The sequence below is a fragment of the Agelaius tricolor genome, unplaced genomic scaffold (assembly GCF_023055355.1).
Source record: "Agelaius tricolor isolate 1412-34295 unplaced genomic scaffold, bAgeTri1.0.p SCAF_10, whole genome shotgun sequence".
In the NCBI taxonomy this organism is placed as follows: domain Eukaryota; kingdom Metazoa; phylum Chordata; class Aves; order Passeriformes; family Icteridae; genus Agelaius; species Agelaius tricolor.
Genome location: NW_027269270.1, coordinates 29886318 through 29904750, shown reverse-complemented (window position 1 = coordinate 29904750; position 18433 = coordinate 29886318). Strand labels below are relative to the sequence as shown.

General features: G+C 43.5%; 1 protein-coding gene across 1 annotated transcript; it reads left to right on the top strand.

The window, feature by feature from the left end:
• Positions 1 to 1594: 1594 nt before the first annotated feature.
• LCT (lactase) lies at positions 1595 to 18393 on the top strand. Its single transcript, XM_071435438.1, has 17 exons — positions 1595 to 2228; positions 3116 to 3195; positions 4422 to 4505; positions 5200 to 5302; positions 5681 to 5756; positions 6493 to 7180; positions 7568 to 8213; positions 9521 to 11077; positions 11420 to 11688; positions 11835 to 12125; positions 12914 to 13112; positions 13732 to 13934; positions 14281 to 14390; positions 14918 to 15052; positions 15919 to 16142; positions 16899 to 17135; positions 17743 to 18393. Exons 1-17 carry the CDS (start codon positions 1595 to 1597, stop codon positions 17952 to 17954), a joined length of 5748 nt encoding a protein of 1915 aa, XP_071291539.1. The 3' UTR covers positions 17955 to 18393.
• The last annotated feature ends 40 nt before the right edge of the window (positions 18394 to 18433 follow it).

Sequence of the window (18433 nt, the reverse complement as noted above, 5' to 3'; positions counted from 1 at the left end):
ATACCAGCACCTCAGAAACATTTGTAATGCATGAAAGAGATCAAAGTTACATATTTTATTTGGAAATAGTGTGAAATAACTGTTTCTGAGGGAGGCTCAGAAATGGAGCTGGTTTGTAAGACAGTATTCTTTTCCTGTTAATCTCTCTCAGCTTTCAAGAGTTACACTTGGTCTAACTAAGCATGTAATTAAAAATAACTCTTCTATTTAAGGAGTAGAGGGAATAATAAATATTTGTCATCAGCACTACCCCATCACTGGGCACTACTGCAGTAACTTCTCCACTCATTTATTTCATAAACCACATTTTGGCAAATTCTACATTTCATTAAAAATAGCCACCCACCTGCAACAATACTTTCATGTTATTCTATATTGTTCCTTTACTTTCAAAATAACGATAGGAAGATGTTTGGCCTTCATTATGTTTCCCCCTCCCCTCCTCTCAGTCTTAGTTTGAAAATAAATATTCTTCATGTAGGAGAAAGTATTTTTTTTCTGCTTCTTTCCCCAGTTCTGTAGGCTGAAAGGGGTTTTCTCGGAGTTAATGCAGCTCTACTGAAAGTAAGCACCAGGTGGTGCTGTAAAGTTAATTTTTAAACTTGCTATTCAGACATCAGAGTGGAGGGAACTTGTTCAGAGCACTCAGCATAAGGTTATAGTGAGCTCTTTAGGGATTCCTGAAAAAAAATCACCTGGGAATCAAATAGAGGCAAAGTACACAAATTACAATCCCTGTATAAAGTTTGAGTAACAGCAAATGTTGAGGGATGTCTTCAGCTGTAACTTAAAGATAACATTGCTTGACAGCAATAACTTGCCCAGATGGTTGCAGATAAGCTTTAGACAAAATTTTGGTTATTAAAAGAAATTAACTCTGAGATAGAACCAACATTTCATAGGTATGTAGAATTTTGTGTTTAATTGGTTTAGAACTGTTCTCAGCCCTTCAGTTCTGCTGTACTGGAATGCAGAAGAGCTGAGCTAGACGTGAAAAAGCAAGAAATTGAGACTAAAATTCCTGGATGATTTTGGGTTGGAGGAACCACGTTCTTGCTGCTGCCTGAATTCATATCAGAGTCACTTTTCCAGCTGGGTGAGGTGCCACATCTCAGATTTCCTTTACCCACCCAGGATTAGAGCACAAATGCGCTTTCTGCTGCCCTGCATGCCCTGAACTGTGGTGGACCCAGCCCCAGCCACTCAGATAACACTGCTTTTGTTGGTTTTTGCATCCAGAGCTGTGCTGGGATTCTTCTAAAGCTGAAAAGGCTAAAAAGAGAGGGAAAGTTTATCTACTTATTTCATCTTCCTCTAAATGGGAGGCGATATTAGCAAATGTCAACTGATATTTAAACATAAAGGGAAACATAAGCATCTCAGAAAATGTTTTCACATGACCTTTCTCCAACTGATTAAAAGTGACTTTGTGCTCATCTATTTTTTTTTATCTACAGTGAGAGTCCTGGTCTGTTATTCCAGTGTCAGCTAATTCAGATAACACTTATCTATGGAACAGATAATTTCAGTTAAATATTACTTCTACTGGTGTATAAGTAGTGTGGAGTAGTTGTTTCTGAAGCAGAGTTCAGAAATGGACCTGATTTGTAGGACAATCATCCTCTTTCTGTTGGTTTCTCTCAGCCTTGGCATAGATGGGGCATTGGCTCAGAATTTTATCACCGTTGCTGGGCCTCTCCCCAGTGAGCTGGCAGAGAGATGGGGCCTGCAGGACCAGGTCCTGCCCGAGCAGCAGCAGGGCCCTGAAGCCCAGGCTCAGCTGTGCCAGGCAGATCTGATGGCCTCCGAGCTGCCCCGGTACCTGCAGCGGCTCCGAGCGCTGGGGGTGACGCACCACAGGCTGCAGCTGCCGTGGGGCCGCCTCCTTCCCGCGGGGAACGCCATGAGGGCAGACAGAGCCCAGGTGCGCTGCTACCGCCGGCTGCTGGAGGCCGTGGCTGCCGCGGGGCTCAGAGCCGTGCTGCTGCTGCACCGCGGGCCCGTCCCCCCCGCCGGCACTGCCAGGGCTTTTCCTGAGCTTTTTGTGGAGTACGCGGATTTCAGCTTCCGTGCCTTTGGGGACCTGGTGGATGTGTGGGTCTCCTTCAGTGACCTGCCAGAGGTCCTTCAAAGCCTGCCCTACACTGAGCCCCAGGAGCGAGTCCAGGCCGTGGCTGCTGCTCACAAAGGATTTTACTCTTTGCTCCATGAGATAGTGTCACCAGCAGGTAAGGAGAGCAGGGTTTTTCAGTATGACTTGCAAATATTTTGTGATTGCATTAAATGGCAACTGCTACGTAGATATTTTTGTGTGCCTCTTCCTGACCCACAGAGGAAAGACTTAAACCTTTCTGAAATGTACCTGAAACCATGAAGAGACAAGGCACAAGAAGTCTCCTATGTGACAATAACTGTGAGGAAGTCTGCAATGCCCTTTGTGTGACTTTCCTTATTGAGGACACTGGGGTTTGTAGTAATTAAATCCCAAATCTACCTGTGTTACACAGAGCAACAGAATTTCACCTCTTCCATGATGGATAGCTGGGATTTTCCAAGCAGATAGTTCCTTGAGTCTGCCTTCTTTTTCTCTCCCAGACAGACAGCAAGTAGAGCTGACTGAGTCACTATTTCTTTTCCCAAATTTTTAACTAGTTAATTAATTTTTAATTCTTGCATTTGTCAGGAATACTTTGTTGTACAGTTCACGCTATCTGGTGATAGCCTTTAGAAGTTGCCCAGATCCCCTCCTGCATCTCCTGTTCCTCCAAGTTCCTGTTGCTCCAACATCTCAAAAACATTCAGCATAGAATGGATTAAAAAAAATAAAATTGTTGAACCATCACAAAGGCATGAAAATTAGTAAAGATATTACTTATGGAGGAAGTAGAAGGGCATTTTATTTACAAAGGCTCTTTGAATGGCGCCTTTGAATTTCTACCTTCTTCAGTTCTCCATTGAAATCACAAAGGGTATCCTGAAATCAACTACCTGGAGCAGTGCCTGTTGTTCCACAGCTTCAACAATTTAAAACTGGTTTTAAAATGACTGCAGTAAATTGAAATTTTTATTTGTCCTTAATATGTTATCAACAGACTGCCTCTTTCTCTCTCTCAAGGTGGAAAGCTGTCCATTGCTTTGGAAATGGATGATGTCTCGGACAGTGCTTCATCAGAATTGCTTTCAGTTTCTCTTCAGGTAGCTCATAATATTTCCTCATTAAGGAAATATTTCCAAAATTATATATTTGCCTTGATTTAGCTTTGGTTTTATGTATGGGATCAAATGACTTGTTGCAACTTAAATAAGATTTTAGCAGGTTGCCCAGTTTGTAAGCTTTAATTATTTGATTAGTCTGATTATGTGAAATCAATGATTTAAAAATTGTTTCAGCATCCTTTCTTGGCTGGTAGGCGCTGATTAAGCTACATGGAGACAAATTTGCTCTCATAATTGGCAATGTTAGCAATATACTTGCTAAATGACAAGATGTCTCCAGAAAGTCTACCTGTTGCCATTTTCTCTGCAGGCATACTTAGTGCACCACCAAAGCTATGGATACATTATCCTAATTAGCTGCTATTTAAAATATCTGCTGATTATGTTAAAACCCAGACTGAGCTGTGCTAAAAGCGATGTAGTTGCACAGGGATGGCACAACACGAGGAGAATGTAATCTCTACAATGGCAATGACATTCTTTCTTAAAGATCCAATTCCCTGTTCATAGCTGTCCTCACCCAGAGGATGTTGATGTAGGTTGTAATGTACACATGACAGTGCAGGGTTTTTTGCTGTATTCATAATCCTTGAACACTTAGAACCAGGTCAAGCAATGCTGTAGGATTTAAGCAAGGTGTGGTTTGTAGGGAGAGCAAAGATGAGCTGACTGAATAGAAGAGAACCTTGGACTGAAAAACAAACTGAAAGCTTATCAGTTTTATTCCAGCTTCATCACCTGATTTAACAAGAGAGTGCCATCTGTTCCCTTGAGGTTGATGGCTGCTAGTGGGATAATTTAATCATTCCATACTTGTGGTGTGTAGATATCTGAAGTGGACTTTCAGACAAGGGTTATATAAGGTTATATACCTGAACCACATAGTTATAAAGGTTTATCTGATAAATCATAAACAGACATAAAGAAATTACCTGTAAATCATTAATTTTAAATTCATAAAATAGAATTTAATGCAGTTGTTTAAGTTGTACTTTGGTTAAAAGGAGACATACAAAGCACATCTTCCCATACAGTATCCAGTTTGTGCTCTCTGTATTGTTCAGTGCTCCCATACAGCTGTATGGCTTCTTACTCCAGCAATATGTCTTTATCAAACCTTACACAGTTTTATGTATTTTTAATGTAATATTTTTTAAAAATCCCATTTTTCTCCAGCATGATTATTTTCCTTTTCTTTTTTCCAGGATTCAATAGACTTTGTGTCTCTTAACCTTCAGTACCATTGTGGAAATGAAACAGATTTTGACAAGAAATTGAGTGAATTCCGGGTAAAGTTATGCGCAGGGTTAAAATGATAACAGCAAACAAGAGACCATAAATAGGAGCAGAATTTCATGTGCTGTGATGCATGTCTAAAGAGTTCTGATTTTCTGTGAAAGCTCAGCCAGCAGCTACATTAGGAAGCAGGTGCAAAGTGCTCATTTCTCCGTTGTTATTCTGACTTAAAAACTGTTATTGGAAAATGCTGGAAAAGGTCATCTTGGTCAGTGCTTATTATTGATGCATTAACAACAGGAATGGCAAAATTCTTTTGTCTGGGACTGAAAAACCTTCTCTCTCACATGCTGTTTGATAACTAAGCTGTTAGGCCAATACCTAAGTCCTGAAAGGTATTAAACTCCAGCTTGAGCTCTACAGCAGTGCTACCAAACTTCACATTCCTCATCAGCGGGGGTAGAAATCATCATCAGGTACCAGAAATGTTACTGAGGGTGAGTTTATTAAAGGATCAGATCTCCTGGCAGCACCAACATCAGTGATGCTGTAGCTGGTACCTATTATAACCTATATTAAATCTCTGGCAGTGAACTGCATTCTTAAAATTCATTAGCAAAGAGTCATCCAGCATCTGGGTAGCAGGATAAGGAGCTGCCCATTTAAAATGCACAAAATGCCAAGAGCATGGCTTTACTAGCTGGCTGATGCTTCTTTTCATACTACTCCCTGATTTCTGTTTTGCAGAGTGTCTGGAAGGACAAAGACATCTTGGTTTTTAGTTTAAAGGTCCTTGACTGTGCCTCCATGGAAGAGCATCCTTTCATACCAGTAGCTGCCATTGCCACAGGTGAGTGATGTTTGAAGAGGAAGAGTTTTTTAGTTAAGATCTGCATGTAGAGCAAATTCAAACTTCACTTTCCTCTACAATTAACTTGTAGAGGAAATTCAAAATCATCCAATCTAGGCTGCTGCTATTAGATGAAATAACAGTTTTTATAGTATTTTTGGAAGATTAAGGATGGATGGTGAGTGTTGAGGGAGGGAAAGCAGGAAATCTTTTCCAGATCTTTTCATCCTTTTCATCAGCCTCAAATTGCAGAAGGTGAAGTTTAGGTTCAATATTGGGAAAAATTTCTTTCAAGATATAATTGTTTGTTACAAGGAGTGTCATGCAGTCCGTGGCATCTAAGACAATATCCATCACTTACCATTTGTTTGTTTGCAGCTATTAATAAAGAAGAAGCACGTATGATTGGGTGTGACATTAATGAGTTCTTGGACTACTTACCTCATATTTTAAGGTACTATAAAAATACTGTAACACCATACATTACTATAATAGGATACAATGATAAAACAGCTCCCTCTAGAAACCTATGTGCAGGCAGAGACAAGATGTTTTAGTGGTAATGTCTGCTGTTAGTTGCTGAAAGGGCTGCAAAGGGCTGTTTTCTGCTGAGCCCAGTCTGTTCCAATTACTTGCAATCCTCTATCCTGCTACTAATCCTATAATGTAATCCTCTTCCACTCTCTCATCCTTGGTTACCCAAATTGCACCTTCAAGCCAGTAGTAACAAGTACATTTTTCAAGAGCTCTGCTTTTTTCAAGAGCAAAATGGTTAAAAATAAATAAATCCAGTAGAAGCTTTCCTAGGGGAGAAGTCAATTGAGCTTATGGAAATGTGGGAGATGTCATGGTGCGAGGAGATGCTAAGGATTACAATGGCAGGAAACTCATGAAGCAGTTGTAGCATGGGAAATTGCTGCTCACTGCAAGGATTCTGTTTGCACCTCTGACCTAACTAATGGATGGTAAGACTCTATATGCAAAGAGCTGTTCTGCAGTTACCCACTGCCCTCCACCTTCATGTCCCAGCTGGGAGAGAGCAGCGTTAGATTGGTCAGATGTCAGAGGAACTATATATGGCTTATGTGACCTCAGAGGGAAGCAAACTTCCTTTGTACTCTGTGTTTGCAAGTTTTATGGCACTGACGTCCACCTTGGGAGATTTTAACTTCTATTTATTATATTTCCAGTGAAAGAAATACTCTACAGGAAAAGCCAGATGCTGTTCTTGCTCCTCGGTCCTCGTATCAAACAGTCTGGGAAATGTTTGCTCAACAGTCTGAATCAGAGAGGGATTCTTTCCTGCAAGATGTTTTCCCAAGTGGGTTCCTCTGGGGCATATCCACAGGTGCCTTTAACATTGAAGGAGCTTGGGCAGAGGATGGGAAAGGAGAGAGCATCTGGGACCAGTTTGGGCATGGGGGCCATGTCCAAATGAACCAAACAGCAGACGTGGCATGTGACAGCTACTATAAAACCAGCTATGACATTTACCTGCTTAGGGGTCTTCACCCCCAGCTGTACAAATTTTCCGTATCCTGGTCTAGAATTTTCCCTGCTGGCACCAACAAGACCATCAATTCCAAGGGTGTTGATTATTACAACCGCTTAATTGACCGCTTGGTAGACTCTAGCATTGAGCCCATGGTGACTCTGTTCCACTGGGACCTGCCCCAGGCTCTGCAGGCTCTTGGTGGCTGGCAGAATGAAAGCATCATAGATGCTTTTGTGAGCTATGCAGACTTCTGCTTTTCCACCTTTGGGGATCGGGTCAAGCTCTGGGTTACATTCCATGAGCCCTGGGTTATCAGCTACGCTGGCTATGGCACCGGAGAGCATCCTCCAGGAATCACTGACCCAGGAGCAGCATCTTACAAGGTAGGGGCACAGGAATAATTAGGATCCTGCAGCTACTCTTGTTGGGTTGTTTTTCATGATGGTTCTGTGCTTTAACTATGTTCAAATGTAATGTTGCCTCTGAGACAACTATTTGGTTGATCGATTTATGATATTTGTTAAAAATGAGTTAGTTAACAGAGGTCAGATGTTATTTTATTTTTCTGTTCTGAAAGCTGATGTGGATGGATAGTCAGATTCTTTTGCTTATTCTAAAACTTACTACACTCCCTTGTCTATCATTAGTTTTGTCAAGCTGTTTTCTTTTGGATGGAGAGGACATTTTCACATGGCAATAGATAAACCCAATGTTTAAGAGTTTTTGTGCAATGCAGTGTGACACATTTTCCTCTGCTTTCTGCTTCCTAGGTTGCTCACACAATTCTCAAGGCTCATGCCAAGGTCTGGCACCTGTATAATGACAAATACCGTTCTCAGCAACTGGGAAAGGTGGGGCTGGTGCTGAACTCGGACTGGGCTGAACCCAAAACTCCAGGCAGCTCCGAGGATGTGAGGGCATCTGAGAGGTACCTGCAGTTCATGCTTGGCTGGTTTGCTCACCCCATATTTGTTAATGGTGATTACCCAGATGTGCTGAAGGCTCAGATCCAGGAAGTGAACCAGCAGTGCTCCACAACAGTTGCACAGCTGCCTGTGTTTACAGAGGAGGAGAAGTCCTTGGTGAAAGGGACTGCAGATTTCTTTGGCCTTTCCCATTACACTTCCCGCCTGGTCAGTGCTGGGACTAATGGGACGTGCACACCGGGCTACGAGAGCATTGGGAACTTCTCCGTGCATGCAGATCCTTCCTGGCCACAGGCTGCCTCTCCTTGGATCCATGTGGTCCCTTGGGGATTAAGAAGGCTGCTGAAGTTTGTATCCCAGGAATACACAGGGTCAAAGATCCCAATATACATAGCAGGGAATGGTGTGCCCACAGGAGACGCCGGGGATCTTCTCAATGACACTCTGCGAGTGGATTATTTCCACCGCTACATCAATGAGGCCCTGAAAGGTATGGAGAAACCAAATTATTTTATTTTTTTTTAATCATGGCAGGTGGTTATTCTAGCCCTTCCATGGTGGTTAACTTTAAGACAACACCACTTTCACAGTGATGTGAGGTCAGCCTCCTGTTGTGTAGGTAATGAGTGTGACTTTATATTCTTAAGCCTGTGTGGTGTCCAGATATGGAGCTCTGCATTCTCTTTAGATATTGGAATGCATTTTTTTAATGTATGGAATAATGGACTCTAAGGTCAGTCTCTCTGTTAGGACATTGTTCATACTCTCCAGTTCTCCTGGAGATGACTGGCTAAAGGCTCTTGCCTGTAGACCTCTCATAAATTGGGGCTGAACTGCCTTTACCAGTTAATCAGACCTACATGGCAGTGACCACTTCAGACTGGAAATATCTTCCTAACATTTCTACCTCAATCATTTTGAGAATGTTTAGGTTATGCTTGTAGAATGTTCAAGTTATGCTTGTATCTTTGCAAGATGTCTACCTTTTGACATAAAAATAGTGTTAGTGGCAAGTTCTGGACTAACATAGAGAGCTGAGATTTCAAATAGAATTTGACTGATGCTCTCTAGATAGACTAAACAATACTGTCAGGAAAACATTAAATATGCTGTATTAAAAAATATGTTGGTGGTCAGTGTGTACAGCATTTGATCTGCTTGACCTAGATCTCAACATACTGCTAGAAGCACTGAAAGAGCTACAGAAAACACAATTTAGTGTTGCTGTTAGGCCTCAGCAGAAGTAAAGAGGATGGACTGCACATGGGAGTGAACTTTTTTTGAATAAGAGAGATTTAGTGTTTTTTTGTAAGCAATGTGAGGAGGGATGCTAGACTTGTCTCTGCTGGTACTGGGTACACAGTTCAGCTAAAAGAAGCTCTCTGTGCTCAGGGAATATAGGCAAGCACTAAATACCTGATTCAAAATCAATGTTTCAGTTTAATTACTGTGTTAAATCTAAAGTGAACCATACACCTAAATTGATGAAATCTCCTTGAAAACAAGAACAAAGGGGATGGGATACCAGTGGCACAAGTGTCCTGTCCTCAGATACCTCTTGACAAATACTTCTTTTTTCACACATTTCTATCACTAAGCATTTCACCAGCTCCTATTACTGTGCTGGCTGCTTTTCCTACCAGATACTCCTAATTGTTAGGAAGTTGTTTTAACCTTTAAAGCTATTTGTAAGTGCTTGGCTTGTCACACCTATCCTTGGCTGTGGTGCTTCTGTAGTGCTGGCTGTGTTCAGGAGATGTTCAGGTGGGTAATTACAGTGTTCTGTTTCTGTGGCAGCGGTGAAACTGGACGCTGTTGATGTCCGGTCCTACATTGCTCGATCCCTGCTTGATGGCTTTGAAGGCCCAGCAGGATACAGCCTAAAATTTGGGCTGCACCATGTGAACTTTGAAGATAGCAACAGACCAAGGACTCCCAAGGCATCTGCTTACTTCTATTCCAGTGTTATTGAAAAAAATGGTTTTCCATCCCAAGCCTTGAGCAGATCTGCACCAGTGGTGTTTGACCGACCTGTGCCATCAAAGCTGCCAAGTTTACCAGCATCAGAAGTTCCCTCCAAGGCAAAGGTTGTCTGGCAGAAGTTTTCATCCCAGACTGCCTTTGAAAGAGACATGTATTTTTATGGGACATTCCCAGAGGATTTTACGTGGGGTGTGTCTTCCTCTGCCTACCAGATAGAGGGAGGTTGGGATGCTGATGGCAAAGGACCCAGCATTTGGGATAACTTCACCCATGTCCCAGGGAATGTAAACAATAATGAAACTGGAGATATAGCTTGTGATAGCTACAACAAGGTGGAGGAAGATATTTACATGCTGAGAGCCTTAGGGGTAAAGAACTATCGCTTTTCGCTCTCCTGGCCTCGAATTTTCCCCACTGGAAGGAACAACTCAATCAACAGCCATGGAGTCGCATACTACAACCGTCTCATTGATGGACTGATTGCAAACAACATCACTCCAATTGTCACTCTCTACCACTGGGACCTACCACAAGCTCTCCAGGACATCGGTGGCTGGGAGAGCATCGAGCTGATTGACCTGTTTGACAGCTTTGCAGACTTCTGTTTCCAGACCTTTGGGGACAGGGTGAAATTCTGGATTACCATCAATGAACCCAACATCATTGCCCGGATGGGCTATGGTGAAGGCTTGTTCCCACCCAACGTCAAGGAGCCTGGCAGCGCTCCCTACAGGGTTGCCCACATCTTACTGAAAGCTCATGCCAGGGTCTACCACACCTACGATGACAAATACAGAGCGAGTCAGGGAGGGGTCATTGCCCTGTGCCCCTTTGTTAGCTGGGCTGAGCCAAAGACCCCAAGCGACCCCAGGGACATTGAAGCTGCTGACAGGTACCTGCAGTTTTTGGTGGGTTGGTTCACACACCCCATTTTCAAGAACGGGGACTACCCCGAGGTCATGAAGTGGAAAGTCGGGAACAGGAGCGAGCTCCAGAACCTGCCGTCGTCGCGCCTGCCGGTTTTCACAGCGGAGGAGCGCGAATACATCCGGGGCACGGCAGACGTCTTCTGCTTCAACACATACTCCTCCAAAATTGTGAGCCATTCAACAACACGTCTGAGGCCCTTCTCTTATGAGTATGACCAGGAGGTTTCAGTAACAGTTGACAGCTCCTGGCCTTCCTCAGCTCTCACTGACCATCGGCCTGTGGCCTGGGGTCTGAGGAGGGTACTGAACTGGATCAAAGAGGAATACGGAAACCCCCCAATATATATTATTGAGAATGGCGTGGGGAAAAAGGCCAAATCGGATGTTGATGACAATGCCAGGATATTTTACTACAAAACATACATTGATGAAGCTTTAAAAGGTACCAGAATTTGCTTTTGTTCAGTGTTTTGGTCTGGCGTTGTGTGTCTCCTCTCTAGATTCCTGGTTACTTAACTCCTCTGAAGAGTACTTTTTAAAAGTGATTAATATCACTCTTTAAATAGTCTGAACACAATAGAAACATAGTGTTTGATTTTATGATCTCTTTTGCATGGCTGTACTTTGTTTCCTCCAACTATGAAGATTCTGTCAATAATCTTAGTTGACCAGTGACACCTGTATGAAACTAGGAGCCTGTATGTGCTTGCATGTGAATTCCTTAGGGTTCATTAGTGTGTGATTATGCCACTGATGCTTCTCTGGTTTTTTTCTGGTCTTTCAGCTTACAAGGTAGATGGTGTTAATCTGAAAGGATACAATGCTTGGTCTCTGATGGATAACTTTGAATGGGTGGATGGTTATGATCCAAGATTTGGATTGCACCAGATTGATTTTGACAACCCCAACAGGCCAAGGACGCCAAAGCGCTCTGCTGTGTACTATGCTGAAATAATCCACAATAATGGCATCCCACTGCCCAAGGAAGATGAATTTTTATATGGAGAGTTTCCAGAGAACTTCCTGTGGAGTGTAGCAACTGCAGCTTACCAGGTCAGGAAACTGAGATGGACTCCTGAAGTATCTGTGGACAGTTAATTCATTGTGTGGCACCACAGAGAATAACAGGCTGAATTCTGTGCTAGGCTGAGACCTAAATTTGGGTTTGCTAATAATTCTTCCCACATTTTCAATTACAGATTGAGGGAGGATGGAGAGCAGATGGGAAAGGACTTAGCATTTGGGACAAATATGCCCACACTCCCTTGAGAATCGGCAACGATGCGACTGGAGATGTAGCTTGTGACAGCTACCACAGGATTGAGGAGGATGTGGAAATGCTGAAAAGCCTCAAGGTGTCTCACTATCGCTTTTCCATCTCCTGGTCCCGTGTTCTCCCAGATGGGACCACCAGGTACATCAATGAAAAGGGACTGAACTACTATGAAAGGCTGATTGATGCCCTTCTAGCAGCCAACATTGTGCCTCAGGTAACTACACCCAGTAACTTTCAGGTTACTAAAAAATACCAAACCCCAAATCTGATGCTCAGAGCAACATGTGTGTTTCCATCCATACCCTCATTCACACAGAAATTGTTTTTCCTGGGTTTTAATTACATTTTGTGAAGAAACATGGGGTATTGCATAAGCAAATGAACTTGGAATGTAGGGATGTGTTGAAATTACTGCCTGGAAAGACCAAAGTAGACTTATTGTCAGCTGTTTCCAATTGCCTTCTTGTCCCTTTACCTTGGAAATAGATTCCACAGGGACCTTTGCAGGAATCTTTCAGACACTGAGGTGAGACTAACCAATGTAGTTCCCAGGATCTTCCTTCTTGCCTTTCTTAGAGATGGATGTAACTTTCTTTTTTTCCTGGGAGTCAGGAAGCTCCACTGGTCAGTGTTATTTGTCACATACAGTGGACAGTGACCTCACCCCTGCATCAATCAGCTCTTTCAACACTGTTGAGTGACTTTGCCCAGACAGGTGTTCTAGTGGATTTTATTTCAGCTGAGAGTCAGTGCAGGTGCAGCAGTTCTTCACTGATGAGTTCTGGCTGTCACAAGGTGGTTTTTTGGTAAAAGCTTCATCTTCACCATCAGGCAGTCCCTAAAGAAACTGGCAAAAATGTACTTTATTGGGTGAATGAGTGATCACTGCCTTAGGAACAGGTAACTGCAGATCAAAGCACAGTTTATTTGTGGTGATAAATGAATCTGAGTTACTATGAGATTGGCTGGTTGAGTCCTTTGTCCTCCTGTCTTTCCCCCCAGGTAACTCTCTATCACTGGGACCTCCCACAGGCGCTGCAGGACGTTGGTGGGTGGGAGAATGATACTATAGTTCAGAGGTTTAAGGAATATGCTGAGGTCCTTTTCCAGAGGCTGGGGGATAAAGTGAAATTTTGGATAACCCTCAATGAACCCTACAACACTGCCTATCTCGGCTATGGCGTTGGCACAGCTGCTCCAGGTAAGACTGCTGGGCATAGCCTCTGAGCCCTCATGGCACTGTCAGCACAACTGTTTTATGCTGCAGCAGAGCAGTTCCTCGGGGCTTGCAAAGGTAGAACAAGGAAACTGGTGTGCTGTGGATAGATGGGGTTTAGATTGCTGTGGTGTGCTGAACAGGTCCTTCTTTTACTCTGCCTGTCACCTCCAAGTCTGGATTACACTTCTGCCTGGAGCAGACCTTATTTCCAGACCAGCTCCAGGGACTATAGAGAAGATTTAGGGCTGAAGGAAGACCCAGCTCAGTAGCAGGGTAGAACCAAAAGAGGGGATGTGAGCTGACCTGAACACACAGCTTTCTGCTTTCCAAACTGGCAGCAGCAGCCTGTTTCCAGGGCTGGCAGTCCAGAGGGAGGATCCAGGGGGCAATGCAGGGTCCTCCTCACAGCCTTCCCATGGCAGCTGCTCCTTCAGCTGCCTCTGCCTAGCACTGATTCCAGCCCAGGGCTGGGCTTGGGGCACCAGGTGTTGCACATTCACTCCTTTCCCAGGGGCAGTTCTGGGTGCCCTGGGGTTGTGTTAACCTGGGAACAGCCACAGGAGGTGCTGCTGCCCTGCCCGTGCTGTCCCTGTCCCTGCAGGCGTCTCGGTCCGGCCAGGGCGCGCTCCCTACGTGGTGGGGCACAACCTGATCAAGGCACACGCGGAGGTCTGGCACCTCTACAACGAGACCTTCAGGGCCAGGCAGGGAGGGCTCATCTCCATCACCATCAACTCTGACTGGGCAGAACCATGCAACCCACACAGCCAGGAGGACGTTGAAGCTGCCAGACGGTTCATGCAGGTACAGAGACCCCTGGTCACAGCTCTCCCTGCTCCTCTTTGGGTGCTGGACATGCCCAGAACCCAGGTCAGCATCTCACTGAAATAACATGGTGAGGCAGAGGCATCACTGCAAGGAAATATATCCCACTCTTATGGGGGCTGAACAAGAACACAACAGAAATGAGACAAAACATGGTTGCAGTGTCAAAAGCTTATTGAATTTACTGCTGTTATAGGGGCATCCCTTTGTATCTCCGTGTCCCTGTTGTAAACTCAAGTATCACCTATAAAGCAGCACATGACAGAAGTATGGCTAAATCCCAAGTTTTGATATATGATTTATCTTCCCTTATCTTCTGGTTTAGTTTTTTCTAGGTTGGTTTGCTCACCCTATTTTCAAAAATGGTGATTATAGTGAAGTGATGAAAAGAAGGATTCGGGAACGAAGTCTGGCCCAGGGCCTGAGCAAGTCCCGGTAAGAGCCCAGGCACACACCTGCTTTTGTCTCACTGGCTGTGCTGAATCATGTTTTTCCTACAGAAATGATACATTTCAATGATTCTATTCCAATGTTACTGTATAAAAGCTTACTGTATCCTCACAGAAAAATTCTAGTGTATATTTTCAGAGAATCACAGAATGGTTTGTGTTGGAAGGGACCTTTAAGATCATTTAGTTCCAATCTAGGCAGGGGGGATTTATCTATTCCCTGTGTTTACCTCTCTTGCAAACTAAATTGACTAATATATCTTTGGGGTAACAAATTGTCAGCACAGTGACACAGTAACTGCCCTGCATTAGCCACAGTACTTTACCTGATGCCTGTGGTAAATTTGTTTAACTTTTCTTAAAACTATGTACTGAACCCATTGGTCCCTCTCAGTTACATTTCTTATTTGCCATTCCCAGTTTCTCTCCTTGTGCTTGTGGTGCTGGTACCAGGGATACCAGCATTACCCATGGAGTGGGTGTGCAAAGTGTATTCTCTGTTTTCTCTTGCAGACTTCCAGAATTTACTGAAAGTGAAAAACAAAGAATTAAAGGCACATATGACTACTTTGGCCTAAATCATTACACCACGGTTTTAACATACAACCTAAACTATCCTAAGGGTGTTATGTCATATGACTCTGACAGGTAAGAGATGGATGGAAATTATTGCTCAAGTAAAATCTGCACAGCTGGAGCCTGGGTTAACTGACAAGTGTAAATTTCTAGCAAATAAAGCTGAGATAGGTGTTTTAAGTTGTTATAAACCAGTATTAGGGATAATATAACCAAGCAGTACCTGAGGTGCTGTTGTCACAAAAGTGCAGCAACAGCCTTTTTCTTACAGACATGAGGTGATAAACAGTATTTATCATATTTCCTGCCTCCAGTCTGCAATTTAAACGGTGAGGTGTTATCCTGGTTTATGCATACTGATCCATTTGCTGTTAAACAGGTTTATGTCCCTCAATACATTGGATAAATGTAAGTTCAAAGCCTAAATAGCTAAATCACTTCATGGTTAAGTATAGATTAAGTCAAGATTTTTTATTTAGATACTAATTATTTCATTTCTCAACCTCAAAAAGTAAACAGTAGGAGCTTACTAGTTTTTCTAATGAGAATTCAGGTAATGGTGTGACCACACATGGGGGTGAAATTGTCTCCTTTCCAAAATGTTTCCACAGAGAATAGATGAAATTGGAAATAACTTTGCTTTGCTGGTACATCCCAGCCCCTTATAGTTTAACCTTCTAGGACAGTGGGCTCATTACATTCCTGCATGTAATGTAAAGGGCAATTTTGTGTGCTCAAGCATTGTGCCTTGAAAAGCAGAAGCCGTGTTGTAGCATGCAAAGATTTGGAATCAGCCACAGCTGATTTACACAGAGTGTTATTGGAAATGAAAACATGAGAAGGGTTTTTTAGGCTTGTGAGCAGCAGCAGCACCTCAGTCCTGGGCACGGAGCTGCCTGGCAGGTGGGACTGGCCCTGAGCAGTGTCCTCCTCCACAGGGGCGTGGCCACAGTGACCGACCGCAGCTGGCTGAGCTCCGGGTCTCTCTGGCTGAAGGTGACGCCCTTTGGGTTCAGGAAGATCCTCAGGTGGATAAAGGAAGAGTACAACAACCCTCCCATTTATGTGACTGAAAATGGGGTCTCAGAAAGGGGAGCCTTTAAATTCAATGACACTTGGAGAATGCATTACTATCAGACCTACATTAATGAGGCACTGAAAGGTAAGAGTCATTATTGACATCTGGTCATCCAAAGCTCTGAGAGCAGCACTGGCTTTGCCACAAGAGTGATGTGTATAAAGCAATTTGTAAAGAGCTGAAAGACCACTGCTATCACACTTGCAAGTTACACAGTTACATGGGCTTACTGAATTCATTTCAAAGAGCCTTTGGGTTTACCAAAAACTGCTCATGGATAGTCACAAATGTGCCAGGAAAGATAATCTAAAGGAAGAGAACAGACCCTGGGTTTAGTGGGGTATCCTGCAGGTTCCTTGGTTTGCTGCACCTGGTGAGAGAGGTACTAGTACCTGATAAACTCCTTCTAGTCTGACTACTGCTGTGTCTAAAAACTGTATCTTTTTAAAAAACAACAGTAAAAACCCAGTGCCCAAACTGGTTTCAGTTACAGGAGTGGTTAAACAGCTTCAGGAAAGGGCTTTTTCAGTTTGCTTTTCTGATATACTGGGAGCAGCCAGGTGTTCAGGCATTTACTGCTGTGTAAAGGCCCCACAAACACTTGTCTTGGCAATGGTTGCATTTTGATGGGTTTTCTTCTCTATTCCTAAACCTTTGTTTCTTGCACAAAAGCTTTGACTTTTGGAGCAGAGAAAAGCAGTGTCCAGTCCTGGGCACTGAGTGAACCTGCTTGTTGGCAATAACCTCCCTGTGTGCCACGTGTGGGTGCTCTGGAGCACCTTCCTGCCCTGGCTGGCTGAGGGGTGACCACTGCCCTGTTTGCTCTGCTCCTGCCTGCAGCCATTGTGCTCGATGGTGTTGACCTGCGGGGCTACACTGCCTGGACACTGATGGACAACCTCGAGTGGGCAGCAGGTTATGAGGAGAAGTTTGGGCTCTACCACGTGAATTTCTCAGACCCAGCCTTGCCACGGCGCCCCAAGGCCTCAGCCAAGTATTACTCACAGATCATAAACTGCAATGGCTTTCCAGACCCAGCCACGGGCCCACATCCCTGTCTGGAACAGGAGCCAGAAGGTAAGTGACACAGCAGAAATGGTGCTTGTGTGTTTGCATCTAATCCTAATCCCAAAAGAGTTCCAGAATCCTAAGGTTTTTAGAGACACCGCCATTTTCTGCAATATTTTTTTAAAGACTGCAGTTAATGTCAGTTCCCGATGCAAGACCAGACTAACAAACCTTGTTGAGGTGCTCTTGCACATGCTTAAGAATGTAGCAAAAGTTACTCCATTAGACTTTACTCCAACAGAACTGCCCAAGATGTTTTCTAAACCACACACATGTGATACTCCCACAAGATTGTTTAGAAAAATTTTTGAATACTTTATTCAAATCCTAGTTTTGAATAAGACTTTGGAAATACTGATTCTTTTGTCATTTGTGTCTTCTCCACTGAAAAGCAAGCAGTGTTAGGTGGGGGTTTGGGAATGAGAACACTCACCTGTACCATCAGGAATTGCACTATCAGCCTCAGCTGTGCCTTTGAGCTAGAATTGTATCAGTCCTGCTCCTGCCAGAGTATTGAAGAGCAGAGTTGAAGGCTGGTGCAGGCAGGGAGCAGCAATGCCCACCCCTGCATGGAACACGCTCTGCACTAACCCTTTCTCATTGTTTTCCCATTCAGTGACACCCACAGACCCCACTCCAGGAGCAGCTGACAGCGTGAGCTTTTTGGGATTGGATTTGACATCCCAAGGGGCAGAAACAGCACTCTATGTGCTTTTTGCTCTTTCTATAGTTGGAGCACTGGGCTTGGCTCTTTTTGCATACAAATATGGAAAATTGTCCAAAAGATCCCCTAAACAATCACACATGGAACTTAGTAGTAAACTGTAATATTTCCATCTCATAAAACGTTTGTTTGGTTTGTTTTTTCTTAAAAAAAAGTCTATAACAACAGGAAAAGGAACTACTGCTTGCAGTATTACAGCTTTCTGTCTTGCCTCAGAGATGGCTCCCAGCATTGTGTTGTTTTCATTCCAATTTAAAAAGGGGGAGGAAAATTATTTTTCTATGTTAACTGTCTCTTTTGTCCATGGGCATTACTGATTTGATTTCTTAAAGACCAAAGTAAAATTGGTTGTTCCTATCTGCATACAAAGATTCTGAACATCAGCTGGAATCTGTCCTTGCTTCATCATCATCATCAACAGTTCTGAAAGGACCCCTGGAAGTTCTCCTGCTTCTCAGAATTTTAAGACAAATTAGTGTCTCTCCTGGTGAAAACTGTTATACTGCAGTTACTGTACAGATTGGATTGTCACCCCCTTTTTCCTTTATTTTGTGTACAGTAAGGTCATTTAAACTGGAACAAA